Here is a 27277-nt window from a genome sequence, read left to right as displayed (position 1 = left end):
AGTTATAGAGAAGCAGGGCGGAACGTGTAGGCATTGAGTACTAATTTGACTTAATTAAAATAAGTGTAAACAACTGAAGTAATAGAAAATAAATTGTATACCTCAATAACTATATATATATATATAGTTATATATATAGTTATATATATAGTTATATATAATATAAGCGACCAAAATTAGGAGTTGAAGAAGAGAAGGTAGAAAGATGTTAGAGAATGTTAAAATGTTTTTGTAATCATAGGCAATCCATACTGCATAAATTGAAGCACATATTTAAAATAATATAAACATGCCTCAATTTTATGATAGTTTTCATATTGGCTTTTCTTTACTTAAAAGGTATCCAATAGAAGCTAGCTAAATTAACATTTTAGATAACACAAAATGTATCTAAAATTTGAAATTTGGGATTCCTTTCACTATCATTTCAATTTATTTTTCTGGTATACAATTAAAATTAAATTAAAATTTTAAATCAAAGTGTCTTATTTGCTTTTTTAAAATAAAAATTGAATTGCAGGATTGTTGATATGGAATACTTTTCTAACTTAGATCATATATTTCTGATATCAGAAATTTGATAAACCATATATTTCTGATGCTATCAGAAATATATGGTTTTGAGGCTTATTACACTTTGCTATAATAAATCTGATATCAACATACTAATTGGTAGTGAAATTTGTGTAGAGTTAAGACTCGCATGTTAACAATGCATTTACATTGATTTTATGTTCTCTAGGTCAAGGTTTTTCAGGTGATTATCATGAGTATTTTGGACTGCAAGTAGATGAAGATGCCTTGATTTATCTCATGTTGGCAAATCATTTGGTTCATACATTGTATCCGGATTCTATAACAGTTGCTGAGGTAAAGCCATAATGATCTCTAGTCTCTCACCCCCTTTAATATAGAACATTTTGTCAGCCTGCAATATTTGAATAATTAATTTCATGTGTCAATAATTGCATAACTGAAATTGTACCCTGACTACAGTGCAGCTACAGTGTATGGGTGACACATTATTTAGAATTCACTGTTTTCCTTCTAGGAGATAATGTACACTAATTACTTATCGTCGTTCCATTGTTAAAGGGAAAAATTCCAGTGTTTAGAAAGTAAAATTTCCTAATCAGTGGGCAGTTCCTTCTGCCATGAGACCTTCAGCAAAGAAAAGAATTGAATTGAAAAGAAGTTCTTGTGCTTCTATTTATTTATTAATTTTTTTCTGGTTTAATCATTAGAGATGGCATGGATCACTGCCTGGGAGCTCCTCTGAAGCCTCTCTTGTTCTTATGCAATTACCTTTCTTGTTTACGTTACTGCTCTCCGATTGCCAAATGTTCACTGGTTATTCATGATCACTGAATGTTCATGATTAACTGTCCCAAAGCTGCACTGTAATGATATAATTCGGTATATGCATAATTGACAATTCCCCTCTTGGTGATAAATGTGATAAATTAAGAAGTTTGTTAAATGCTTATGCTAATTTAGATTTAGCACTAAACTCCCTCTGGTTTCCTGAGTCTTCTGACTAGAAATTATTAATTGAAATTGAATTCAGTATGTTAAAACTGTTCTATACAAAGTGTAGTGGTTGTCATATAAAAATAATAAGACCATTGTTGAAAGATTCAGAGTTAAGGTGTATTTTCACATTGTTGGCCTTTAGTTCATTTGAATGAAATGTAGTAGTTAATGACTGTCTCCTTTTTGTAGTATTTATTATTGATATAGCTTTTTTTCTCATTCATTATTTCTCAAAACCACAGATCCCCAAATAGTTGATATGATTTTCTGCATAGGAAAGTTACTCTATTTAGTCCTTTTCCCTACAAATATCTTCTAAGGGTAAATATATGGATCCTAAATCCCTGGAATATATTCTTATATAGAACTTTTGAAAACCCAACCATCATAATACCATTTTGGTACCCAGTATTAATTCCACACTTTTTATCTACCTACTTTCGACCATAGGTTATGTCTTGCTAATACTTTGTGCTGACTATCTTTCAACATTAATCACAGTGTATTTTAAACTTTTATTTTGTCTTTTGTATATTTTAGCTTTATCTTTCAAACATCAAAAATTTAATTATTTTGTTAATTATATTTATGGAAATTCAAAGCAGAGATATTTTATATGACAAATTACTATAAATAATTAATGAGTCAACTCAAATGTTCATACTAAAAAAAAGCCATTACTTAATACATGAAACTTAAAATTGTTATATTGATCTCTTCATTCATTTCAAGTAAAACAGTTCCATCATCTAGGGAGCCCTTGTCTGATTATCACTGTTTCTACCAATGAAACTTTGAGACTTAGCCTACTTTATATTACTTGGTTTCAGATTTTTTTTTTAAGCAAGATGTGTCTTCAATTTATTTTACTTAAATTGAAAACTACTTCAATTTCAATACATCACTTTTCTGTCTAGTGGGAGCCTCTTCAAAATGTGGAATTGATTCTCATGAACTTTTTTTGAAGAAAGGAATGTGGTCTAACAAATACATAATGTAGTTTTATATAAAGTCCTATAGTAGATATTTGAATCTGTGTATAATGACATTTATTAAAATTGAAAGCTTTTTTCTGAACTATATCTACCACTCCACATGGTTATATTTGCTATATTAATTTATTAATTTAAAATATTTTTAATTGTAAATGCCTTTTAGATATTAAAGAATGAAAACTGTTTTAAGTTCTTTTGAAAAATCTATGATTAATTCAGTATTCTATTTTCATAGGTATTAACCTTGTATATTAAAAATATATTTATTTTAATGATATTTATGTTTACTTTCTTTTTTCTTCTGATATTTTTAAAGGATAGTCATTAACTCTCCACTTTCAAAAGAGAGCTACAAATATCTTATATGCATTAATGGGGAAGATTTTTAGGATTCAGATTTAGGAGTCGAGACAAATCAGTGTCCAAATATTGTTTTAGCAGACTCTATTTTCTATCAAATTATTTCTTAAAGCTAAGGTAAATATAGAATTTATCTTAATTTTTCTTGAGAAAATTATTTTGATCTCTTGATCTTTAATACCATCCCATTACCAGTCTTATGAAAACTCCTGATCTTGTGGAAACTCTTCTCAGGAGGCCTTGTATCTCTCATTCCAGGGCCTAACATGTGTGTCTGATATTTAATACATAGTCAACTAATGCTTATAAAGAATCAAATTAGATAACTACCATATCTGTGAATATGTAGCATATTTTGATAAATACAACTTCTTTTAAAATGACTTCTTTTCTGTTAACCTTCTTCTTTTACTTATTTCCCAATCTTCTTTTTTTCACTGTTATATATTATGAAGTACTATGTAGAAATAAGATATAATTGAGACATGTTTTGTTTCTTAGTGAATATATTGCACCATATATTATATTTACCTATACCTCTCATTCACAAAAGAAAGCCAATTAATAAATGATTTGGGGAGACCAGAGAGGTCATACATTTTTTTGTCCCAACTTTTCTGTGGGGATAGTTTGGGGATTGCATTGTGGAAGAGGAAGCATTTATTTTTCAGCAAGCTCATAGTATGGTATCTTTTTATAGGAAGAGTTTGGACAAGGACATAAATAGAAAAGCTTATGACATTCACAGGGAAAAGCAAATATTTCAAAGTGGATGAAGTATTGAGTATTTGAAATAAAATAGTACAAAATAATGATAGAATGATGTAGGTCTCTCCACTGCACTTTCTGTGTACTTAAGAAAACAATGATCATAATTGTATCATATTGTCACTTCATGGTAATGTGTGTATATGTATTTAGATTGTAGTTTATGAATCCCTGAAGGTCAGAGAGTATACCTTATATATCTTTAAATTCTGGAAGCACATTCATTCATTCACTCGGCAGAGTCCTGGCTCTAACATTGAAAAGCATATATCTTTAGAAATCCCTTCACCTCAATAAGCCTCAATTTCTGTATCTTCTGAATGAAGAGGATTTACTAGATAGCCTCAAAGGCCCTTACACTGAAAGCCATTTTCTTGCCTCACTCTTAATGTACCAACTCTACTTTCCATTTCATCAGAAGTAAGCTAAGTGAGCTAAGTGCTCACAAAATACACTCCATGCCTGATAACGAGTATAACAGATACACACTACATGTAGTTTTGTGTTTCATGAAAACAGCAGCTAATAAAAAGTGTTCAAAATAGTTCAGAAATCAGTCTGAGAAACCATGTTTTAGGAATAATAATTTTACTAGTCTGTTTTCTGTATGTGTGATAACAAAGAAGAGAAAAATATGGCCACACAAGATCAGAGTTGTCCTGCAGTGTAGAGCATGACTTGAAAGTTTATTGGGAAATGAGATACACCATCAGAGTTTTTCTACTTTTACAAGTATACCACCAAAACTCTACAAAAATTTATGCTTACATCCTTAAATATTGTTTTCATTTATTGGCCTTACCTTTACTGTCAGAGGGCATTTAGTAAAAATCTGAGCAGTATGAACTGATGTTGCTGATGTCCTTTGTTTTAGGATGTATCAGGAATGCCAGCTCTGTGTTCTCCAATTTCCCAGGGAGGGTGTGGCTTTGATTATCGATTAGCCATGGCAATTCCAGATAAATGGATCCAGGTGAGAGTCCTGTAAATATTTTTGCGTCTGTGGATAGTATGTATTATGTTGGCTTATTTATTTTTTATATTTATTTCTTAGTTGTGATTATTAGTTACAGATATTACACATGAAGTACTAAATTCTCCCATAAGTGTGTTCATTCTTGTGCTTCTCAAACTTCTGAAAGTTTTAATATAAAGTATTCATATTTGCACTATCTAGGCAAGTGGAGAAATATGCCTAATGTAAGGTTAGCTGTGGAATTATCAATGCAATTCTACAAAACTTCAGTGCTCTATATTTAAAACATGTTAAACTTCATCAAAGTATCTATTTCTGCTTGCAAATTATCAATTAATGTAGAAGTTAGTCCTTAATTTCTAGTACTTGCTTCATAGTATGGTCTTTTCTCAGCATAGTTGGATTCACTCAGTTCTTCATTCAGCATTTAGAAGTCCTTAGCATGTGTTAGTAACTAGAAATGAATAAGTATACATAACATTTTACACATCATTTCTAATACAATTGTATTAAACTTAATGATAGTTAAAGCAGTTGAGATTGCATCTTGTTTTATTTAATGTGTGCTTACAAGACTAAATGTGTTACATACATTCAGATAGGATATAGAACATTTTTAGTGGCCAATTCCATAATCATAGGCTGAATATGTATAAGGAGTCATATGTATCAAATAATCTTAGTTTTCTGACAAGCCCTTTTGTACACACATGAACTGGTGCCATGAGATCACAGTGTTAGAATTGCTTGACTTCGCATAGAAACACCACACAACCTACTCTGAGGGAAGTGGTAATTTTTGCAATCATCTCTTAACTGTCTTTCCTGTTGCTCAAGGCAATTTGTGCAATGCACAGATGTGGCATTAAAACTCTACCAACACAATTTCTGCTTCTCCATTTATAAAGACTTTTCAAACATTGTCAATTTAAGAAGCCAGTGACAATCTTAGAAATAAAACAAACAAATGATCTGAGCATCTTGTTTTGATACCTAAGAAAGTTGCTTTATATTCATTATTTTAAAAACTATGCTAAGTAAAATAAGCCAGGCAGTGAGGGACAAATACTATATGATCTCACCTTTAAGTGGAACCTCATCAACAAAACCAACAAGCAAGAAAAATATACGTAGAGACATTGAAATTAAGAACAACCTGACAGTAACCATAGGGGAGGTGGGAGGGGATAATGGGGGGAAGGGTTTTCAGAAACAACTATGAAGGACACATGGACAAAACCAAGGGAGGGTGGAAGCAGGGGAGGGAGGTGGGGATAGTTGGAATTGGGGGGAATATTGGGGGGATAAATGCAGACAACTGTACTTGAACGACAATAAAAAAAAACTGGTATTGTCTTCAAGTTTCTCACCTTGGTTTAAGGTTCTTTATCCACTCATCGTGTTACAATTTCTAATCTTTTACAAAGGCTTTTTCCACAGCAAATGCCAAATCTTACTTTGTTAACCTCCCACTGAAAATCCTTCCCCATTCTCCAGTCTTTGTGCAGATTCAAGAATATTTCAAGGTGTATATCAACCTTGAATTTGTTCCCAATCACTCATAATGCACAATGGGATTATTTTCCTTTTATGAATGATGGCAATTTTTTAATTTTCAACTTACTAAACATTTAAATACTTTATATACTGATGGCACTGTGCTAGGCAGCACATCATACAAATGGAAAAATGTATTGTCCTGTGTTTAGGATGTGGCTGTGCTATCTGCTTAAATTGTACATACTCTGAGACAGATGTCCTCTTCTGTTTCATGAAATTATTTAAAAATCATTTTGCCTCACAAAAATAAACCTCTTAGTTAATAAAACTAGAGCGAGTTCAAATAATATTTTTTACAACTCAGTATATTCTCTGACTTTTACAAGTTGTGCATTTAATAAAATAATTGCATGAATGGCTACTATTCCCTCAAATGTCAATAAGACATGCAAGAGCATTAATCCCAATGACAATCGTACCCAGAATTATGTGGCATTCGTTGTTATCTACCCATAGAGTATGAGTTAGATAAAATACTAGATTCCATTTATACTTTTGTTGTTCAAAAGCAAAATATTTACTATGTTCTACCTCGTGATTTAAGAATCAGTAGTTTGGACTACCGTATTGATATAATCATTTATTGAACAAATATTTGCCTTTATAAAATATGTGAAATATGCTACATCTCCTTTAATTTTATTTGATAATTTTCATTATCTAATAATTGTTTTGTTTTGTTTTGTTTTGTTTGGCCTTTTCCAGCTTCTAAAAGCTACCTTATTCCTTGACTCGTGGCCCCTTCTTTCATCTTCAAAGCCAGCAGGGTAGCATCTTAAGTCTCCTCTTATACCCATAAATCATGTCTCCTTTTTAAAAAGATCTCTGTAATTACATTGGTATCCATATTTTGGACACTAGGATGTGAACGTCAATGGCTGACAATTATTCTATTATTCTGCCTGACAATCTGTGCTCTGGTGCCCAACAATTCAGAAAGATATTCTGAGGGATGGGTAAGCATGTCTGAATTCTGTAGGGGAAAAAAATCATCAAAGGAAGATACAAGTGAGCCTGAACCCAATTTCTGGTACCAAATCTGCATTAGTTTTCTCTTGCTGCAAAACAAATTATTACAAACTTGGCATCTTAAAACATTACTCTGTTATTATCTCATGTTTCTTCAGAGGGCATCCATCGTATTCAAAGGTTCTCCCACACACACTCTCGCAGGGGTGTCCAACTCATGGCCCACGAATCACATGCAGCCCATGGCTATGAACGAGATCCAACACAAAATTGTAAATTTACTTAAGGCATTATGAGATATTTTTGTGATTAGGTATCACGATGTATTTAATGTGTGGCTCAAGACAACTCTTCTTCCAGTGTGGCCCAGAGATGCCAAAAGTTTGGACACCCCTGGAAGGGATCACACAAAGGTGTGAAGAAGAGGGAACAGGAATCCTGAGGGCCACCCCAGAATTCTGCCCATCACAGAATGCAGTGGACACTTTAAACAGAGAAATGAGCCCATGCAGAAAGAGTGTAAAAGAAAAGAGGCTATTCTGAGTATGTAACTTTGAGGAGCACCAGCTTTTTATTGGACAGGCAGAAGAAGAGGCTGCAGGATGCCTAGAGTAGTGGGCAAACAAAACAAGAGTTTCAAAGTGGTGGACTAAGAAGGAAAGCATTTTGTGGGGAGGGAAAGGGTCAGCCTTGTCAACATCTACAGTTTGTAAGTATTAGCCTGAAAGCATTCACTGGCCTAAGAAACAGTCATCTGTGATCTTGGCCAGGGCATTGCAGTGAAGTGGCATTAGAGGGGCAGAGGGCAGATTGAAGGCTGTGGGGGAAAGTGAAGACAGAAATGTGTGGTTTGTTCAGATAATTATTTCATAATAATTAGTCTTTAAACATTTATTTTTTAATTTATTTTTATTGTTTATGCTATTATAGTTCCTGATTTTTCTCCCTTTCCCTACCTCCACTAAGCCCCACCCTCTCCCCTTTCTATTCAGTTTCCATGTTCTTGTCCATGTCCATAAGTTGTGTCTAAACGCTCTTGGGTTAGTCCCTTCACTGTTTCTCATACCATCCCATCATCCTTTCTGGCAGCTGTCAGTCTGTTTCATGTATCTAAGCCTCTGTTATTATTTTGTTCATTAGTTTATTGTGTTCATTAGATTCCACATGTACATGAGATCATGTGGTACTTGCCTTTCACTGACTGGTTTAATTTGCTTAGTGTAATATTCTCTAGTTCTATCCATGCTATTGCAAAATATGAGTTTATTCTTTTTTACTGCTGTGTGGTATTCCATTGTGTAAAGATACCACAGTTTTTTATCCACTCAACTATTGATAGGCACTTATCCAAATCTTGGCTATTGCAACTAGCACTGTTATGAACATAGGGGTACATAAATTCTTCCGAATTGGTGTTTGGTATTCCCAGCACTGAATCTCTGGATCAAAAGACAGTTCCATTGTTAATTTTTTGAGGGGATTCTATATGCTTTCCACAGTGGCTGTACCAGTCTACATTCCTACCAACAGTACAGAAAGATTCCCTTTCTCCACATCCTTGCCAGCACTTGTTTGTTGATTTATTGATGATATCTATTCTGTCAGGAGTAGGGTGATATCTCATTAAAGGTTTTAATTTGCATATATCTGATGATTAGTGACATTAAGCATTTTTTCATGAGTCTATTGGCCATCTGTATGTCCTCTTTGGAGAAGTGTCTATTCAGGTTTTTTGCCCATTTCTTAATTGAGTTGTTTGCCTTCCTGGTGTTAAGTTGTATTAGTTCTTTGTACATTTGGGAAAATAAAAAACAAAAAAATCTAATTTTTTATACAACCTAAAAATGTAAGAAGTATATTTCTGCCTTGTAAAGGTTACAGAAAGGTGTATTGACAATAATACTTTTTTTGTAGTTATTAAACAAAGGTAGCAGCTATTAAAGGGGAAAAAAAGGTTGCAAAAATCCTAAAGTGCAATGATCAAACCATCTGCACAAATGTAAAAGTATATTCACGCACATACACACACTCACACTCATACTCACACTCACACACACTACACCACTGTCATTTGGACAGTCTGCTTAAAAGCTGTGATTTCAGAAAGTTTCAACAGACATCTTTGGTACATGGGTGTGCTGGTATCTGTGTGTCAAATAATGTGGATTGATATGATGCATACCGTAATGTTGGAATTTAATGTAAGTATAATAATGGTTTATGCAAATTAAATCCTCTCTTGCATCTAGCTACTTAAAGAGTTTAAAGATGAAGATTGGAATATGGGCAATATAGTGCACACACTCACAAACAGACGCTACCTTGAAAAGTGCATTGCTTATGCAGAAAGCCATGATCAGGTAAATGGATATTTGTGTAAATCCATCTCCCCCTCCTCCCATCTCTCTGTGCTCTCTGCGCATGTGTGCGTTTATATTTATTAACATACTTAAACATAAATTTCTTTAGTTCAATCCAGTTAATATAACTTATTATATGTATCTATCTACATCTGTATCTATATGTGAAAACTATTTACATTTGAAAAATATTTTAAAATTATTTTGTAGAACTATAAATTCTAGCTTCAAAATATAATGCCATTTTTATCCCCAAAGTCTAATTAAAAGATTGTAAATGAAACTCGCAAGTGTTATCTTGCATGTTTTTCTTTGCTGTAATGAGAGGAATATTGGTACTAACCTAGGTTAATTTTAATTTCTTATTTTGGTTTCCTTCCAGAGGTTTTCTTTTATGCCTTTGGACAGGCTTTTATCATTTTTTTTCTTCTGTCACTAAAATCTCTTGTTTTTTGATCATGTCCCCTGAGCTACAGTCCATCTTCTCTGAGGCAGTGTGAGGTATTTTCCAAAAAGCAAAGCTTATTTTGTCAACCCAGATCTTTTGAGTGAAGCTTGATGTTCAAGGCCACGCATAACCTGACATGAGCCAGAGTTTCACTTTCATTCTCTACTCAGCTCAGCAAGCAGTCTGTTCTTCAGCACTGTAAAATTCTCACTCACTCCTGAATAGGTTTCCTCATTGCAGTTCTATCCTTTGCCCACACAGCTAGGAATGCCTGCTTCAACTGGGAAGCTCCTGTGAATGCTCTGTTACCACATTGCCCCTGAAGCCTCCATCTAGTTGTCTAAAAATACATAAATAAAAAGTATATATATGGGCCTCAAAAATTATTTTACAAAACATCTTGTAAGTTTATAAAGTTGGAAGCAATCTATAATTGGATCATGGAACTATAGATGGAATAGATAATTAAACTAAATATAAATTGTATTAGACATAAATGTATTTTGAAGGAAAAGAAAAAAGAATAGTTGCTCCATCATCTATGTTCTCATCATGTTTTAGGCAGAAAATTTGTTTTTATACCTTTGTATTTCCATCCTGGATACTGCAACTGCTCAAAGTAGTCACTCAATAAACATAAATAAATGCGGCGGGGAAAGGCCATTTAGTTTTTTAAAGCTATCCTTATAAACGTAAAGAATATAAAAATGTACTTTTTATACATTAAAATTGAGACAGTGAAAAGTTTTGAATTATTTGCTGTATATGTACTAAGACAATTAAAGCTTAAAAATAAGTTTCTCTATTATACCAGCAGAAATTGACAAGTGGTCCTTCAGGTGTCTTCTTTAATTATTAATAAAATATAAATAGATCAGAGGTCAGCTATAAAGACCCACAGGCCAAATTCTGCTTGCTTCCTATTTTTGTAAAGTTATTTAGAACACAGCCATGCTCATTCGTTTTCGTTATGTGTATGGCTGCTTTTAAGTAGTTGAGAAGGAGTAAGTTGTCCCATAAAACCTAAAATATTTATGATTTGGCTTTTACAGAAAGTTTGATGACTCAGGAACTAGACATATGCTAAATTTTGCACCTTTCAAATCAGAGCACTGCTATCTTTTCAATTTAAATTGGCTGTAGAGCAGAACAAATAAACATGAAAAAAAACAGAACCAAACTATTGCAGAATAATAAACAAGTAATAGTAACTTAAGGGTGGGTGAAATGACCAACCAAATACGTAACAATATAAAAACTAAAATCCATGCCAAAGTTATATCTCTCTTTTGGTAATTCTTAGCAGTCATAGCATTTTGAGATTCTAATATGTACTTATTTATTGTGAATGAATGAAACAATAAATGAATGGAATAAACAAACTGAAGATGAAACTGATAGATTTCTCTCATAATTTTCCTCCAAAAGTATTGAAACATTATGGATTTGCCAAGAATTATTTCATACTTTACAGATTCTAGTAATTCTTCCTTGTATTACAGATTGTCAAACATGTATAAAAAGGTGCATGTTGTCTAGTTCTTTCTAAAAGCAAATGTACAAATGAATCTACTAAAAATTATAAATATACAAGGTGAGTCAAAAGTAGGTTTATGGTTGTGAGTATGTGAAAAAGAATTTGTTCTTGTATTTTTATTTATTGTATTATTTTCCATATGAACAACTGTAGACCTACTATTTTTATAGTAGGTCTATACTGTGTCTTTACTGTAGGTCTATACTGTGTTATTATAAAATGAACAATATAGAAACATATACCTAATAGCCCTGGCTGGTGTGGCTCAGTGGATTGAGTACTAGCCTGTAAACCAAAGGGTCACCAGTTCAATTCCCAATCAGGGCACATGCCTGGGTTGCAGGCCAGGTCCCCAGTATGGAGCAGGCGAGAAGCAACCACACATTGCTGCTTCTGTTCTTCTCTTTCTCCCTCTCTTCTCCTCTCTCTAAAAATAAATAAATAAAATCTTAAAGAAATATGTACACAATAGTAAAAATCTAACAGAATTTATCAAAATGATTTTATAATAAAATCAAAGATTAATGAAATAAACAGTTATACATAAAATATAATTAATTCAAAATAAGTGGGAAGGACCAATTGTTTAAGAAATAATGCTGTCCAATCAAAATTTAATAAATTTACTTATATACATTGTTTTCAAACATTTTTTAGCAGTAGATCCTATTTTTAAACTACACTTATATAGAATTCTATGTTATATGTTAAATTGAAGATGCATTTTGTTGGTACATGTATTAGTCTGTCAGGGTTGTCATAACAAAATACCACAGACAGGGTGGCTTAAATAATAAATTTGTTTCTCATAGATCTGAAGGCCAGAATTACAGAACAAGGTGTCACAGTTTTAGTTTTTTTGGGGGCCTCTCTCCTAGGCTTTCAGATATCATGTTCACTCTGTGTCCTTACCTGGACTTTTTCTGTTCACATTCATCCCTGGTGTTTTTACCCCTTCCTATAGGGACACCACTCACTGGATTAGGACTCCACCTTTATGACCTCATTTAACCTTATTACCTCTTTGCCCTATCTCCTAATATAGTCATATTGGCAGTTGGGACTTCACAATGAATATTGGGGGAGTGACGTAGGGCACAACTCACTCCATAACAGTAAACATTTTTTGTATGTTTAGATTTAAAATATTTACCTCAAAGTTAGAGAACAAGGAGGTTGCTATTATAAAGCAAAAAAAAAAAAAAATAACTCAAGCAATACAGATGAGAATACCATTTAACCAAAGTTTGAATTTGATTAAATGGCAAAGTTATTGGTGAAAATGAAAAAAGTGGTTTTTATGGAAAAAAACATATGGACTATTTGGCCAACACAATAAGTCCATATGGGTATTTTCCCTTAAAATAAAAGACACATTTTTCATTTTCACCAATAACTATTGATTTAGATATTTTGAGATATTTTGGATATTTTGTCGGCTATCTCCCACTGTTGGCTTCTGGTGGGTAGTGGCCAGGGGTGCTGCTAAACATCTTCCAATGCATAAGACAGCCCCACAGCAAAAGAATTATTTGGTCAAAATGCTAATAGTATGGAGAAACTTTGCAAACCACTTTTGACATGTTCAATCAGTCACAGCACCTTCTCCATACACTGCACATACTTTTCTCTTGTGTTTCACTTGTGTTTTTACCTTTCTTGAAATAATAAAGCATAATATGCCAAAAATGTTGTATATCTTCTTCCATCTTCAGTATTAAAGCAACTGCACAAAAATTCACCAATTTTGAAAAGCTTTTTTCTCCGTGCACACTGATATGATAGCTGTTGCCATACAATCTAACAAAACTGTTTCAAATGAAGTTAAACATAAGTAAGCACTATGAAAGCCATCTTACAGGAAAAAACAAATGAACTTTTTGGCCAACCCAGTACATACATATAATATACACATATAAAAGATTATTTAGAAACTTACATTTTTTCAAAACAAATAAATCCATGGTTGAGAACTATTTCAAAATCTATTTAGTATTCTCAATATTATAATAAATATTTAGTCTAATTTCAGAAAATTTGAAGCATCTGCTCAGTTATAATAGGTAGCTTATTGTCTTTTTCACCAAGCTCTTTTAAAAATAAAAATCAGTCCTGGAACACATGTTGATCTCTAAAATGTTTTGGCAGCTCACCTTCAGCACAGAAAATAATTATTAGAATATACATTAAATTAATACTAATTCATACACCTCTCCTACATTGTTTCCCATCCTGTGTTATTCTAGTATTAATCATAGATGCTTCCTTCCTCTTCTTTGCACTCATCTCAATGGTTTTTACTTCCATAGGCACTCGTTGGGGATAAGACACTGGCATTTTGGTTGATGGATGCTGAAATGTATACCAACATGAGTGTTCTGACCCCTTTTACTCCAGTTATTGATCGTGGGATACAGCTTCATAAAATGATTCGACTTATTACTCATGCACTTGGTGGAGAAGGCTATCTCAATTTCATGGGTAAATATGAATTGAATACATAATCCAATCTATGTTTAAAATCTTAACTAACACTACATATGCATAAAATATGTAGAATATTTTGATTTGGCTGTTTAGATTTAAAATATAAAATTATAACTTTATGCCTTTAATATGCTGTCATGTGTAAACTGCAAAAATTAAATTATTCTAAGACTAATACATAATGCAAAAGTAGTTTAATAGCTGGCATTTTACTTAATATTATTGACAAGTGGAGTGAACTATTTTTAAAACATAATTATTCTGAAATTAATTACTCTGAGTTTATTGTAGTGTTTGCACATTAAACATAAGAAAGATATAATTGACATGTCATGTCCTATTATACTAATATTATTAGTTTTCTTTGAGGAAATTGGATAACAGTGTATTTTATTATAAATGTGAAAGACTGTCCTGGGATATTATGATGGGTAAAAAAATATTTTAAAAAACAAAAAAATTTACAAGTATTCAAAAGTCATTATTATCTGCAGGTTCTTGATTGAGGAAATATAGAAATCAACTGATACAGTTTTCTGTTCTATTTGATTAACAATGACCATTTGAACATTTGAGCATTAGGAGATTTTGCAAGCATTTTGGCTAGAGAGAGGCAGGAAGATTGATAAATGCTTATGGGATGCTGGCTGACTTTTCTACGGTAAAAGCCTTAGTTCTTCAAATTAAGTCATTTTTTCTGGATGTTTTGTAAGGAATCTCAGATTGGACTTTTAAAAACTTCTGTTTTTACTTTCTGAGGAAATTCCATACTGATTTCCACAGTGGCTGCACCAGTTTGCATTCCCACTGACAGTGTACTAGGGTTCCCTTTTCTCCACAACCCCACCAGCACTTGTTGTTTGTTCATTTTTTTATGATGGCCATTTTGGCCCATGTGAAGTGGTATCTCATTGTGGTTTTAATTTGCATTTCTCTGATGGCTAGGAGACAACCATATTCGAACATCAAAAATAAACAAATAAATAAATAAAATAGGAAACTTCTATTTTTTTGTTAGCTTGAGGTTAGAAAGCCAAGCCCAGTAAACCATATAGTAAAATTTACCTGCTTAACTACACCTTTGGGTGCACTCCTCTTCTCTCAGGATCATCACAATTTGTTAATGTTACTAACATTTGAGGAAGTGCCCTTCCTAACCTGTGAGACTGCACTTGCCAGCCAAGCCCAAGACCAAATTCCATGAGGGACTTAGCAGGAATTGGATCCATAAGTAAAATCAGCCTCACTTCCTTAAAAAAACTAGTTTTCCCTGACTCAAGGAGCATCGCTCACAAATGTGGCTATTCCAGTAAGGCCTTCGTTGTACAATCATTGTACTCGATTATGTTCTGAAAAAAAGGTGGAGTTATGAACCTGTGCAAATAACTGTATCTCCATGTAAAGTAAGGAGACCTGAGGGTTAGTGAGAAATTTTTAAACATTTTATTTTATTTACAAAAAGCAGAGTTTTTAAAAGCGGTCCAATCTAAAGATAGTGTAAGAAAATAATGAAAAGGACTACCTTATATACTTGGAAATTACAACACTTTTCAAAACAGAACCAAACTAAAAAAAAATAAGACTTCCTAGTTTATGCAGTCAGTCCTATATAATTAATTCTTGAAGTTTACTGTCCCTGAAAATTCCAGAAATCTTGACTCAGTCTATTGCTTTAGTCTGAAAGTTGTAAAAAAGTATTAAATTCATAACTACCTTGATATAATTAAAACTCAGAAGCCTATACCTAAGAGTAGAGAGTGTCAGTAGTTTGAAGTAGCTAATGAGGTTCTTGTCCTGGGACTGTGCTCCTTTGTTGAGGACAGTTCTAGCCTGTAGCTTATACCAGAGCCTCCAGGCAAGCATCAAAGTAAAACAAAACTTTTTGCAGAGGACAGACTTAATTAATATTGATAACCCTCAAGTAAGGAAGGGCTGATAAAAGCTCATAATGAGAACTATTTTCTGAGTCTTGGTCAGTATTTTCTGAGGGTGTAAATCGATCATGAGCAGCTAGGACACTGACAGACCTCCAGAATGGCGTAAACTGTGTGAAATGTTTATATTAATATCACATTAACTGTACATGTTCAACTGTACGTGTTCAACCTGTATAGAGGCCAAACACCTACTCTCTTTTGGAAACTCTTCTCATGGAACTTGCAATTGTAACACAATCAATAAACACATTTCTAGCATCTCTTTCTATAATGTCTGTAAATTGACTATGCTTGTGGTATCAAATCTAATTTTGAGATTATTCTTAGATACAGAATTCAGAGATCCTTTGAAGTTTTATTCCTGCTTTTGTCCTTGAAATAAATGGCTTCTCATATTTTACTTCAATATAGCACCTTTTTAAAAATTCCTTCTATCTTGGTATCTCAACATAAATCTTACAGTCCTCTAACTTTAAAATCTGTGATTTCCAAATGGCTCTAATTTCTGATTATATTATGAAATTTAATATTTCCACATAAGCTAACATGACTTTAAATATCTATAGAGATATTTTCCATTTTTCTGACCATGTCATCCATGCTGTTTACTAGCTTTAATGGTGACAGTGTCCTCCTGCTGACCTGGAAGCCACACATGAATGGTCCCCCATGGGTTACCCCATTGATCGCTTGGCTGGACCCAAACAAGTCTTCTGTCAGTTATCAAATGTACCAGCCTTCTCCTACTCTGAACTCTGTACATGTTGCTGTTCTCACTCTTGGAATCCTTCTGTTGAAACACCCATTCCCTTACCTGACCAAACCCTTTACCTGCACATCTCAGATCCTTCTAGGTCTTTCCTAAAGCCTCAAACTATGCTAGTTTTCCTATTATATGTTTTTATAGTTTACTTACCTTTTGTGGCACTTAAGAAAATCACATTTCAAAAACTATTAAATATATGATTCCCTTGATAAAATTAAAACTCAGTGAAAATAGAGGTCATCGGTACCTTAGTCACCTTTATATCTTCAGGAACTAGCAGTGACTAGCACAGTAATCCAGGATATCACAAAGTTTTCACATTTTTCTGAAAGAGGATATCAAATATATATAGAACATTACCTTTATGTAATATTTTTAGCAGTTGTTCATTAGCTGCAATCACCAGTTGTAGTTTTAAGCAAAGTAATTTTTTTCAAGTGGCATATAAAAATTAATATTTAAAAAATCAAATTAAGAAATTCTTCAATACTGAGGAGCAACCTGGTTGTTTGTTCATGTTTTAGGCATTTTTAAACTTGTCAGCTATCTGGAATTTTAATTTTATTTCCCTCTAATACAGGAAGAGTGAGTTAAAAGAAGTAAAATAATGACACATTCTTGTAGTTTTTAATTAAACCATGTTTACATAAATTTGCCAGGCACTTAAATATATGTTCACTTATTAAAAATCGTTAAGATAAATAATGAATTTTCTCAGAATGATATCTGTTTGACTATTTTTGGTTTTGTTATTGTTGTTATTTTTTTTCTTATTATTCAGTTAGAGTTGTCCCCACTCCCCCCCCATTTTTGTCTTATATACTGCTAATTTTGAGGTGTTTTGTTTTTTTTTTAAGTTCTACTCTGGTTCAAGCAGAGCAACATTTGCTATGAACTTTTTGATTTGCTAAGTTATGTTAATTGGTAATGAATAAATACATTTATATTTCCTATTCTGTCATATAGTCATATAAAAGATTCAAATATAGAAGAGGGAAGCAGGAATAGCTAAATTATTTTTATATATTCATATTAGTGATTATAAGAGTTTATACTTTCTAAAACATTTTCATAAGCCTCATCTTACTTAATCTTCATGAAGTTTTTCTTTTGGTATACTATGCCTTAGTTCTAAAAATACCTGGGATGAAAGAAGAGTACAAATATGTGCTAGGTAGATGATGCAAGTCTCATTTTGCTAAAACTGCAACTAGGGCAGGTGAAGGGACATGTTAACTCTGTACAACTAGAAAATATAACAGCAACTGGTTGATTGTCTCTTTCTTCTGCTTTCCATTTTGGGAAAATCAAGGGAAAATTATTCTTAGATCAATGTATAGATTAGCCATGAATATTAATGAATATTAATAATTTTAATAATTAATGAATATTTTTAGGGAAAAGATAGAGCATGGGGTTAAGAAAACTGAATGCAAACCTAAGCTTTCTAGCTGTGTGACCTGGATAGGATGCCTCTTCCTGGTGCCTTCAAAAGCTCATTGGTAGAATGGAGTAGTGCCTGCCTCAGAGGGTTGTTTTCAAGGTGATATGATATAGTACATATGGAAGACTTAGAATATTGTCAGGCACAGAGATCATAATTAACTTTTAGTTAAATATAAGCTTAATTTTAAATTAAATTTACTATTAACTATTTTTAATATCCATGGTTCCATTAAATATATGACTCCTGAGTACTCATGTTCCAATTCCATCTAAGAGTGTTTTTTATAATCTTGTCTGATGGTACATAGTTTAACAAAAACGTTTCTTAAAATGTTTAATTTATTTCTTCTTTAAAATATCAGAAAGGTAACAGTTACTTGTTAAAAATCAAGCAACATTTTCCCAGTTGATATTATTTGGTAAATTAAGTCATTTCTGTAGTCAGTCTCACTAATAGTAACTATTAGCACTTTTGTATTTAATTCATAGTGACATTTATGGAATGTTTCTTTGAAAACACTTTACTTAGCTTTCATGTATGAGGGATCTGAGAGTTGCCTCAGTTAGTTTTCATTTTATTTATTAGCATTTATTATGTATCATATTATATGGTGTCTGTGCATGAATCTCTGTAAGCATTGGATAAAATTTAGCATGTTTTTCTGGCATACCTGAGCACAGAATTGAGAGAGGGAGAGAGAGAGAGTATGTGAGAGAATGAGAATGAGAATACATATTGACTTAAGGCAAGTTCAATTTTAAAAGTAAGATATGTATCAATTTAAATTATAATTTTAATATATTCATAACACATTCTAGAATGTGTTTTAACACAATTTATAAAATTCCTTCATGCTTCAGACATTTATATGTATCTACTATATACAGAATATTGCTAAGTAGTGGATAATCTGAAGTGAAAATAGTTGTGCCCTCAAGGTCTAAAAATTCAAAAGGAAATACAGACAAGTAAGCAGACAAGTACCTTTATGCTAGTACATGCACTAAATACAGTGATAGAGGTCAGCAGAGAATGCCATATCAATACATAGAAACTAGGTTAGGAGCTTGCTGGTGAAATTTATGAGCTGCTTCAGCAACACTTAGAATAGAAAGGTATCACAAAGCCACACAATGAAGTCAGTAACATTTTAAGGAGGAGCAAGACTGAAGAAAGAGGGGGAGAGTAAAGTCAGTTGGGAATATTCAACTTCAAATAATAGAAAAAAACTGGTACCTAAGGGAATTCTTCTAGAGATCATTCATGGATTGGCAAATTTAATGAAAAACGTGGTTTTTTAGCCACTTTAAAATATCATGAACTCTTCAGGGAGAAAGACTGGAAACTGATGGTTAAATGATTTGTGTTTTATTTTATTTTTCTGTTAAGATACTATAACTGAAAGGATACAGATTAGAAAAGTAAGATATACAATTGTTGATAATCTATATGGATGTTCCTTCACTACTTCTTATAATCATTGGTTGTTTAAGAATGTTTAATTGATTGTTAACAATAAATATAAAATGAAAAACATCTGCTATACACATAGGGTGACCTCAGTGAATAAAAGTTAATTGGCAGAACACTTCAAAGAAGAAGAAAGTGAGGATAGGGATATATTTTGCCCAGTTACCTGGTGGTTTACCTGGTATCATGGAATTGTAATGCTTTCGTAACCCAGTCTGCTGAGACAGAAGGAGTGGTCACATGGCCTCATAATGTGACTCCCCAGGAATTGCTATAAAAAGGTGTGGTCCGGCCGGCAAATGGGTGGCTGTGCCCAGTGATCACAGTTACGAAGAGAAAACACTGATATAAATATGGCAGTATGAATTTCGATAATACCAAAATAATGGCATTGATAGTACTTTTTATTAAAGATTGCTTGGAATTATTGAAAAAGAGAAGAAACTAAATATTTAATTCACTTAAAATATAAACATGCATATAAACTAAAATCTAAGTATTAAACACATCTTGCCAACTTAAAATATTGGCAAAGTGTAATACTTGATGATAAACAACTATGTTACTGTTTAAAAAATAAAATAAAGTAAAATAAAATATTGGCAAAGTAGAATGTAATTTTAAGGATCAGCTAGCTATGCAAACAAAATGATGAAAATTTAATAACAAATTTGAGAAGGAAATAATAGGTTTTTATGTGAGTTTCAAAAAATAAAGTACATTAAAATATCATTCATTTGCAAGTCTCCTTTTGTGAAAAATGTCTGGCTTTTCAGAAAGTTCCTTGTAAGCCTATCCTAGGCTGGGCAATGGTGAGGAGAATGTTACACTGGACAGCTGACCCTAAATACTTTATTATCTAATAGCGTTAAAAGAGTCTTGTTAAACAACATTTTGGGGTGGGGGGGGTAAAGACTACAGTCTTCTTATTGAGAGCTTGCTGCCAGCTTTGTTTCAAAGGAAGGTGTTTGTTTTGTTTTGTTTTCCCCCATTGATTTGACTTCATCTTCTTTAGTTTCATCATATTTAGATAGAGACTCAAATGCAGAGTGCCCTGAATCACTTAAAATGCTGTCATGTTCATATTACTCTTGTTCAGAAAGTCTTTGAACTAGAGTAAGAATTATTCTTGCTATAGAAGCTTTGCTTTCTTGATTGTCATTTTTCTTCTTCTTGGGGATTGTAGTGTTACAGAACATTTTCTAAATGAGTATACCTTTATTCGATTTGAAATTTTAATGCTGCATATAACTCTCTGGGTATGTCTCAAAACATAAATGATTTAAATTTCTCATTTAAAATATACTGAACTAGCAGCATTGAATCAACAAAACTAGCAATGTTTCAGTAGTATAATACAGCACAGTGGTCAAAGAAATGGAAAACTCATGTTGTAATCATAAAACACATATATATTCCTCATGACCTCAGTTGTTAATGCATAAACTGAAATGTTAGAAATAATCTGGAATCAGTATGGCTCATTGATTTGTTTGCTCATTCATTCATTTAGTTATTTAAGTTAAACTCATTTTTTCCATGTCAGTTTTTGGGTATAGGTACCAGTTGCTTATAAGTGGAGCTGTGTGAAGACATAGAAGTTTATGCTTGAGGTTATGTGTTTTCAGTGAGGTCATCATTTGAGAGGAAAGGAATAAGAGGCATTTGAGAAAAAAAAGCAGAAGCATGAAATAGGCATCTCCAGGTGTGAAAGTACTAGAGAACCATAGTATGATAACTAGATAATACTGAATGCTCATTGAGATTTGTAATCACCACTATAAATTGAATCAGCCTTTTGGTTGTATGACTTCTTTTCTAGAAGGCCACGGTTGATCAAGGGTTGGAGTTTTTCCTGGAATCTGTCAAAAAGAGGAAAAGATTTTTGAAAGTATGAGGAAATAACTGAGAGAGAACTAATAAATCACTGGTTCTCAAAATTACACATTGTAATGGCCTGAGGAGTTACAAAATGTACTAGAAATTGTGATTGAGTTGGTCTTGGTCATAGTATGGGTTTGGGGATTTAAAAAATACATATTTTCAGGTGATTCTGAAGGGTAGGAAGTAAAGAGAATTCTAAGAGGATGTAAAAGATATAGACAACTTCTCTGGTTATAGGACAGAAATTGAAGAGGACACACAGTAGAAGGATGTAGGAGAAAGAGAAGGGCAGTTGGGAAAGAAAAGCAGGCAGTATGTGATAAATCCAGCTGTTAGGGGGTGACCAGGAGGCTGGACTTGGAATACCCATCGCAAACAAGACAAAAGGAATGGGGCTTCTTCTGGAGTTTCTTGCTTGGTATTGAGAAGCATTTTTCTAATATATTTTGATCAATAGATAAAATTTAAATCAGACACCTCATCTGCTTTTCTTATATTGTCAGCTGTATTTATAAACAAAGTAAAATGACAATAGAGAGCAAACTAATTTTTTGTTTACAGTGTGGGTCACCAACATGTGAACAAGCGTTACAGTACTGTCTTGTGTAGGAGCCGCATTACCATGATGCTGTTCTAGTTTCCATGATGAGTGATTCCTGTGGAGATAGAGGCATAATTACAAACTGACAATTTTATCTCTCAGCAGTATTATAAAATTTCCATTACTAAATGTGAAGGATTTTCTCAATATGATTATTGTATTTTGACATTTGAAATTCTGTGGAACATTTTTAATGAGTATGTTACATTCTCCTTAAAGTCACAGGGAAGGTTGGGTGGATTTTGTCCTAAGTGTGCATCTACCGTTAGTGATAGCTACATTATACCTCAGTGTAAATGAGTGATCTTACTTCAGTCTTCTGTCTGTGATTGTTTAGTGTCAAACCTGTAAATTTTTCTTTTTTTCTGATAGACAGGAATAAAACAAAAATTTAAGTGTCTTCCTGGCAAGTGCTAGAATTGAAGAAGTTATAGGAAAACAAAACACATCCTCTGGAACAGTAGGAGTGCTAAGCTTTGGCATTTTCATTTAGCCCATTGAGGCAAGTTTACCGAATGTCTCATGACTAGTAGAAGTCTATAAAACTGAGCTGTGAAAAACTGCAGAATTCTCAATTGGAGCAGTCGTAAATGGCTTGAAGCCCTGTTAAAATTCTCAGAGACACAAATAGCATCTATTTTAAATGGCATAGACTTAAAAGTAATAGCCCAGATTTGATTTACAACCCACTGATAACCAATTTAACTGGTATTTAATGAGAACTTACCATGAGTATGTCATTGTCCTAAGAGTTAAGAAAGTGCTGCTGTAATTACCAGGAGAGCTTTGAAATATGAAAGCCAGAGAGCCCTGCACCAACCATTCTAGCTAGAGCCATTGAGTGTGAGGCTCCAGCAGTGATTTTAGAAAGTCTCACCATGTGATTTTAATTTGTGGGGTTACACTATAGAGATCCACTGATGGAGAGAATGCAAAATGAAGGTTTGGGTCAGAAACAGATCCAGCAATGATGGAATCACTGGAACCTAGCTGATAGAATCTCCTATCCCTCTCCCTTCGTGATTTAAATACTCTTGTCAGAGCTGGAAATATTCTTTCAGCCAGGTTACTTTTCACAAAAGAAACTGCAAAACCTTGCTGATGTTTATAATCTGGGTTAAGAGTCACATTAGAGAAACTTCATCTTAACCAATCAGAGAATGTTTCTGATGTAACTTATTCACCTTGACTCACATTGACCAAATTGAATATAACACACTCTTTACAAATAGGAAAGGCTCTACTAATAATCTGGATGTTGAGAGGAAAAAAGAAGCAACTGAAACAGTTTTTAATTCTTTAAGTGTTGGTCTCAGGGTAAGATACTCGTATGGTCCTTGCTTTTGATCTTTTGCGGCGGGGAGGGGGGGGGTGTTTATCAGTGTGTGCAGAGTTAATGACCCCTGAACTTCTCCTTAGCTGGGTTGACCTCCTACTGAATTTTCAGAAAAAAAGATTTAAAGCAATAGAATGAGACCCAGTGCAGGTCCCCAGTCTGCATTCAGCTATGTAAGGTCTGCTGCTCTCTGGTGTCTTTGCCTCTAAGCACTCTACCCCAGAAACAGGATTTTTTCTCTCTTTGATTTATTTCTGTGAAACGGTATCAGAAGAGTGGACATATTAATCATTACTATTGATTCAATTGTTTTGTTTTGTTTTGTTTTTTTATTAGACTTGCCAGAAAAATAAAATTGTTTCTCTGTGCAGGGTGTGCTAATCAGTATTGAGTTATCCCTCTTGTGTTATGTATGGATTTTAAACCAAACCTTACCAACTAGGGTACTGACCTTTCTCCTGGTGAAGGTGTATCACCATAAAGAAAGAAAATTTCCATGCACAGGAAGTCACTTGATTTTCTTTTCATCTCTTATCTCTTCATCTTCATCTACTGTGGAGGCTTCACAGCAAATTTCTTAATCTGACAAACCCATGAAGTAGGTCTGGGTCTTAGAATAAATCCCAGTGAGAAGAACACAGTTATTTCTAAATTTAATATTTGAATTTTTAATCTGTGGTTTTATACACACAGTATATATACAGTGTGTGTATATACAGCATGTGTGTACATATCTAATGTACTATATGTATATATAATATATATTGTATAAATTATGATTTATGGACTCACTGTCCACATAGCTCTGGATTAGAAGGAGACTCATAGTATACAAACCTCTCCAGCTCCATTGTTGAGCTATAGATGGTCGAGATGGTAGAATGGAAGTAATGTATACTTTAACATTATTTAGAAATATACAAATTTCTTCCAAACCTATTTATTACTTTATTGCATAGCATTTTGGAAGAACTCCAAAGCCTCATTCCCTAACTTTAAGCTTCAGTCTCCCAAATACGTTTCTTCTAAATTCAGGATGTCAGCTAGATCCAGGGTCCTCTATCAAATTGATCATCTTTTTATTTTTCTTAAGGCTTTTTTTTAAAAAAATGATTCTTTTTAGAAAGAGAGAAAAAAAATTGATATGTTCTTCCACTTTATTTATGCATTCATTGGTTGATTATTGTATGTATGATTCTTGTCCGGGGACTGAACACTCAATCTTGGCATATCTGGATGATGCTCTAACCAACTGAGCTACCCCTTTAGGGCCAAATTGCTTATCTTCTTAAGGAAAAAAAATGATACTACCCTAGGAGATGTGACTAAAGATTAATTGATATACAATGAGCATTATCCCTAGCTCTGAATTTCTAATTTAATGGTACATCTTTAATTAAGCCTCTCTGATCTAATCCTGGATACCCACCTGAGTCAAAACCTTACCTAAATGAGATGCCAGTAAATGAATAGCATTTATAGAATTCCCTCCCCCTCCACCTGTCTCATAGCATGAGTTTTCTTCATACTTCACGGTATTTCTGCTGTGGTGTTGGACTCTTAATCATTTCTCATGTCACTGCTTTTTTCTTCTGCGGTTTTACTATACAGTAAGTCTTATTACTTGACTAACACCCTCTTAGAACTTATCATAGTTTTCCAGAGGTTACTGAAACCCTACAGATTTTTCTTTAAATCTGGACAATCTTGTTTTGCTAAAAGGATGTATGGTGGTATTCTTTAATCTTTTTTTATTGTTTGTGTACCAATATTTATTTGAAAGTTTGCTGTGTTTAAATTCTTGTTAGCATTTATAATAAATCTTCATCTTACTAAAAAAATTGACTAGGAAGTTTATCTTGAAGGCTACATGGCTGTCTCTTCCATTGTTATGCAAGTATGCTGTAAAGATCCTTAGGTGTAAAATGTGATTGGTTATGTTTTGCCATAGCTGGTCAGCTATATGGCTGTCATCTCTTGGAATGTGGTATTGAGTACTCTAAACTCAAATATGCTACAAATTTAGAAGACTAATTTATCTTCTCTGAACTTTAGATCATTATCTGAGCCATTACCTCTCTACCCTAAGCTTGCACACCCTCCCAAATAATCAGGAAAGTATACTATATTATATACTAATATCAGTTAATAGTAAAAAGATATTTTCTAAATTCCTTAGAAAACATAGTAATCTTTTCACTAGAAAAGCATAGTTTTTGCTTTGGGATTATATTTTCCATGAGGGGAAATACAGATTATTAAGGTGACTTCTTAATTTGACACTTTGATCATAGTATTCTAATAATAGCTACAATACCTTGAACATTTACCCTGAGCAAGGCAGGACAGTAAATGCTTTACATGAATATCTCATTTAAACCTGAGTTGCAACCCTGAGAGATAAGAATTATAACCTTCACTTTACACACGAGGAAAATGGAAGTTTAAGTGACCTGTTTATATTGATACAGGAGCCAGAATTTGAACCTAGCATTACCTATTTCCAAAACACACTCATATGACTCAATATTATCATTTTACCTGAAACGATTGCTAAGATTGGCAGTGGTATTGGCAAATCTCTTTACAATAAATGCCCCCCCCCCCAGAGGAGAGGAAGCAAAGAGGAAAACAACAAATTAAATTTCATATCGTGTGGTAATCTGTGAAACAACTTAAAGGAGGAAGTAACTTATTTAAAAATTTTGAGTTTGTCTTACAAATTGCTTTTTAGTCCTCTTTGCTTACTTCACTCTGTAGTTAGGCACCAGCAATTTGTAGGTGAGCTGGGTAATGAAGGAGAAGATCTAGCCATTAGCTCTAGGAGTGCACTGTCCAAGGAAGAGAAGACAATGCCAGATAGATGTAAGTATGTTAGGTGATAAATGTTACCTTGAGATCTGCATAGAGCATTTGAAGGAAGATCACTGAACTGGTACTCAGTGGAGGAAATGGTGAGCCCTCAGGGGAAGGCTTACTGCGGAAGGAGTGGTGATGTTTCAAGTATCCCTTTCCTGTGTACCCTGATCCTCCATGAGCATCCCTCCCTGGAATGATGGCTGAGCAAAGCTAAGGTGAAACAAAATGAGGGGCATATTACTTTAGAACATAAATGATGCGGGAGTTGAAGACAGAAGCAGAGGCCAGGTCATAGAAGGCTATTGAAAGGTTTTACAGGAGCTTGAAGTGGACAGATGCACAGTTTAGATATGTTACTCAACAAAAAATGTGAAAGATAGATTTGAAGGGGACAGTCACTTCAAACTAAATATAGCACTGGCTGTGTGGCTCAGTGGATTCAGTGCCAGCCTGCAAACCAAGGGTCCTGGGTTGGATTCCCAGTTAGGGCACATGCCTGGGTTGCAGGCCAGGTGCCCAGTAGGGGACACTCGAGAGGCAACCACACATCGATGTTTCTCTCTCTATCTTTCTCCCTTCCTTCTGCTCTCTAAAAATAAATAAATAAAATATTTTAAAATTTTAAAATAAATAAATAAATATAGCACTGAGAGATCTTCTGCCACCTGAATTCTTTAAAATTTTAGGCCTAAATTATTTCTACACTATTTACATCAGTTAATAAATTGGATACAATCTCTGTGCATGAGTTCAAAGTCATTTACTTCATTTTTTTTAAAGATTTTTCTGAAGATTGATGATTATGAAGAAAATAATATTGCCGTTTCACAGGACCATATGAATACTAGGATCCCTTTAATTACTAACTCAAATCAAGAGATTTTTAATTGTTAATGCTGCCTAAGTTATGTAGCATAAAATAAAAATATATTATTTAGGTAAATTATTTTTACTGTATATATATATCCTAAGTAATCAAATACT

The 27277-nt window shown here is 33.3% G+C and overlaps 1 protein-coding gene across 1 annotated transcript in view; it reads left to right on the top strand.

The window, feature by feature from the left end:
- The window catches only part of GBE1 (1,4-alpha-glucan branching enzyme 1), a 268090-nt gene that overhangs the window by 186947 nt on the left and 53866 nt on the right, over positions 1 to 27277 (top strand). The window contains exons 9-12 of the mRNA XM_045851712.1: positions 743 to 870; positions 4531 to 4629; positions 9411 to 9521; positions 13816 to 13987. Of these exons, the coding sequence (XP_045707668.1) occupies positions 743 to 870; positions 4531 to 4629; positions 9411 to 9521; positions 13816 to 13987 (510 nt within the window). The remainder of the gene's footprint in view (positions 1 to 742; positions 871 to 4530; positions 4630 to 9410; positions 9522 to 13815; positions 13988 to 27277) is intronic.

Source organism: Phyllostomus hastatus, unplaced genomic scaffold, assembly GCF_019186645.2.
Source record: "Phyllostomus hastatus isolate PE091 unplaced genomic scaffold, TTU_PhHast_1.1 phas_contig_86, whole genome shotgun sequence".
In the NCBI taxonomy this organism is placed as follows: Eukaryota; Metazoa; Chordata; class Mammalia; order Chiroptera; family Phyllostomidae; genus Phyllostomus; species Phyllostomus hastatus.
This window is presented reverse-complemented; position numbering and strand designations above follow the sequence as displayed.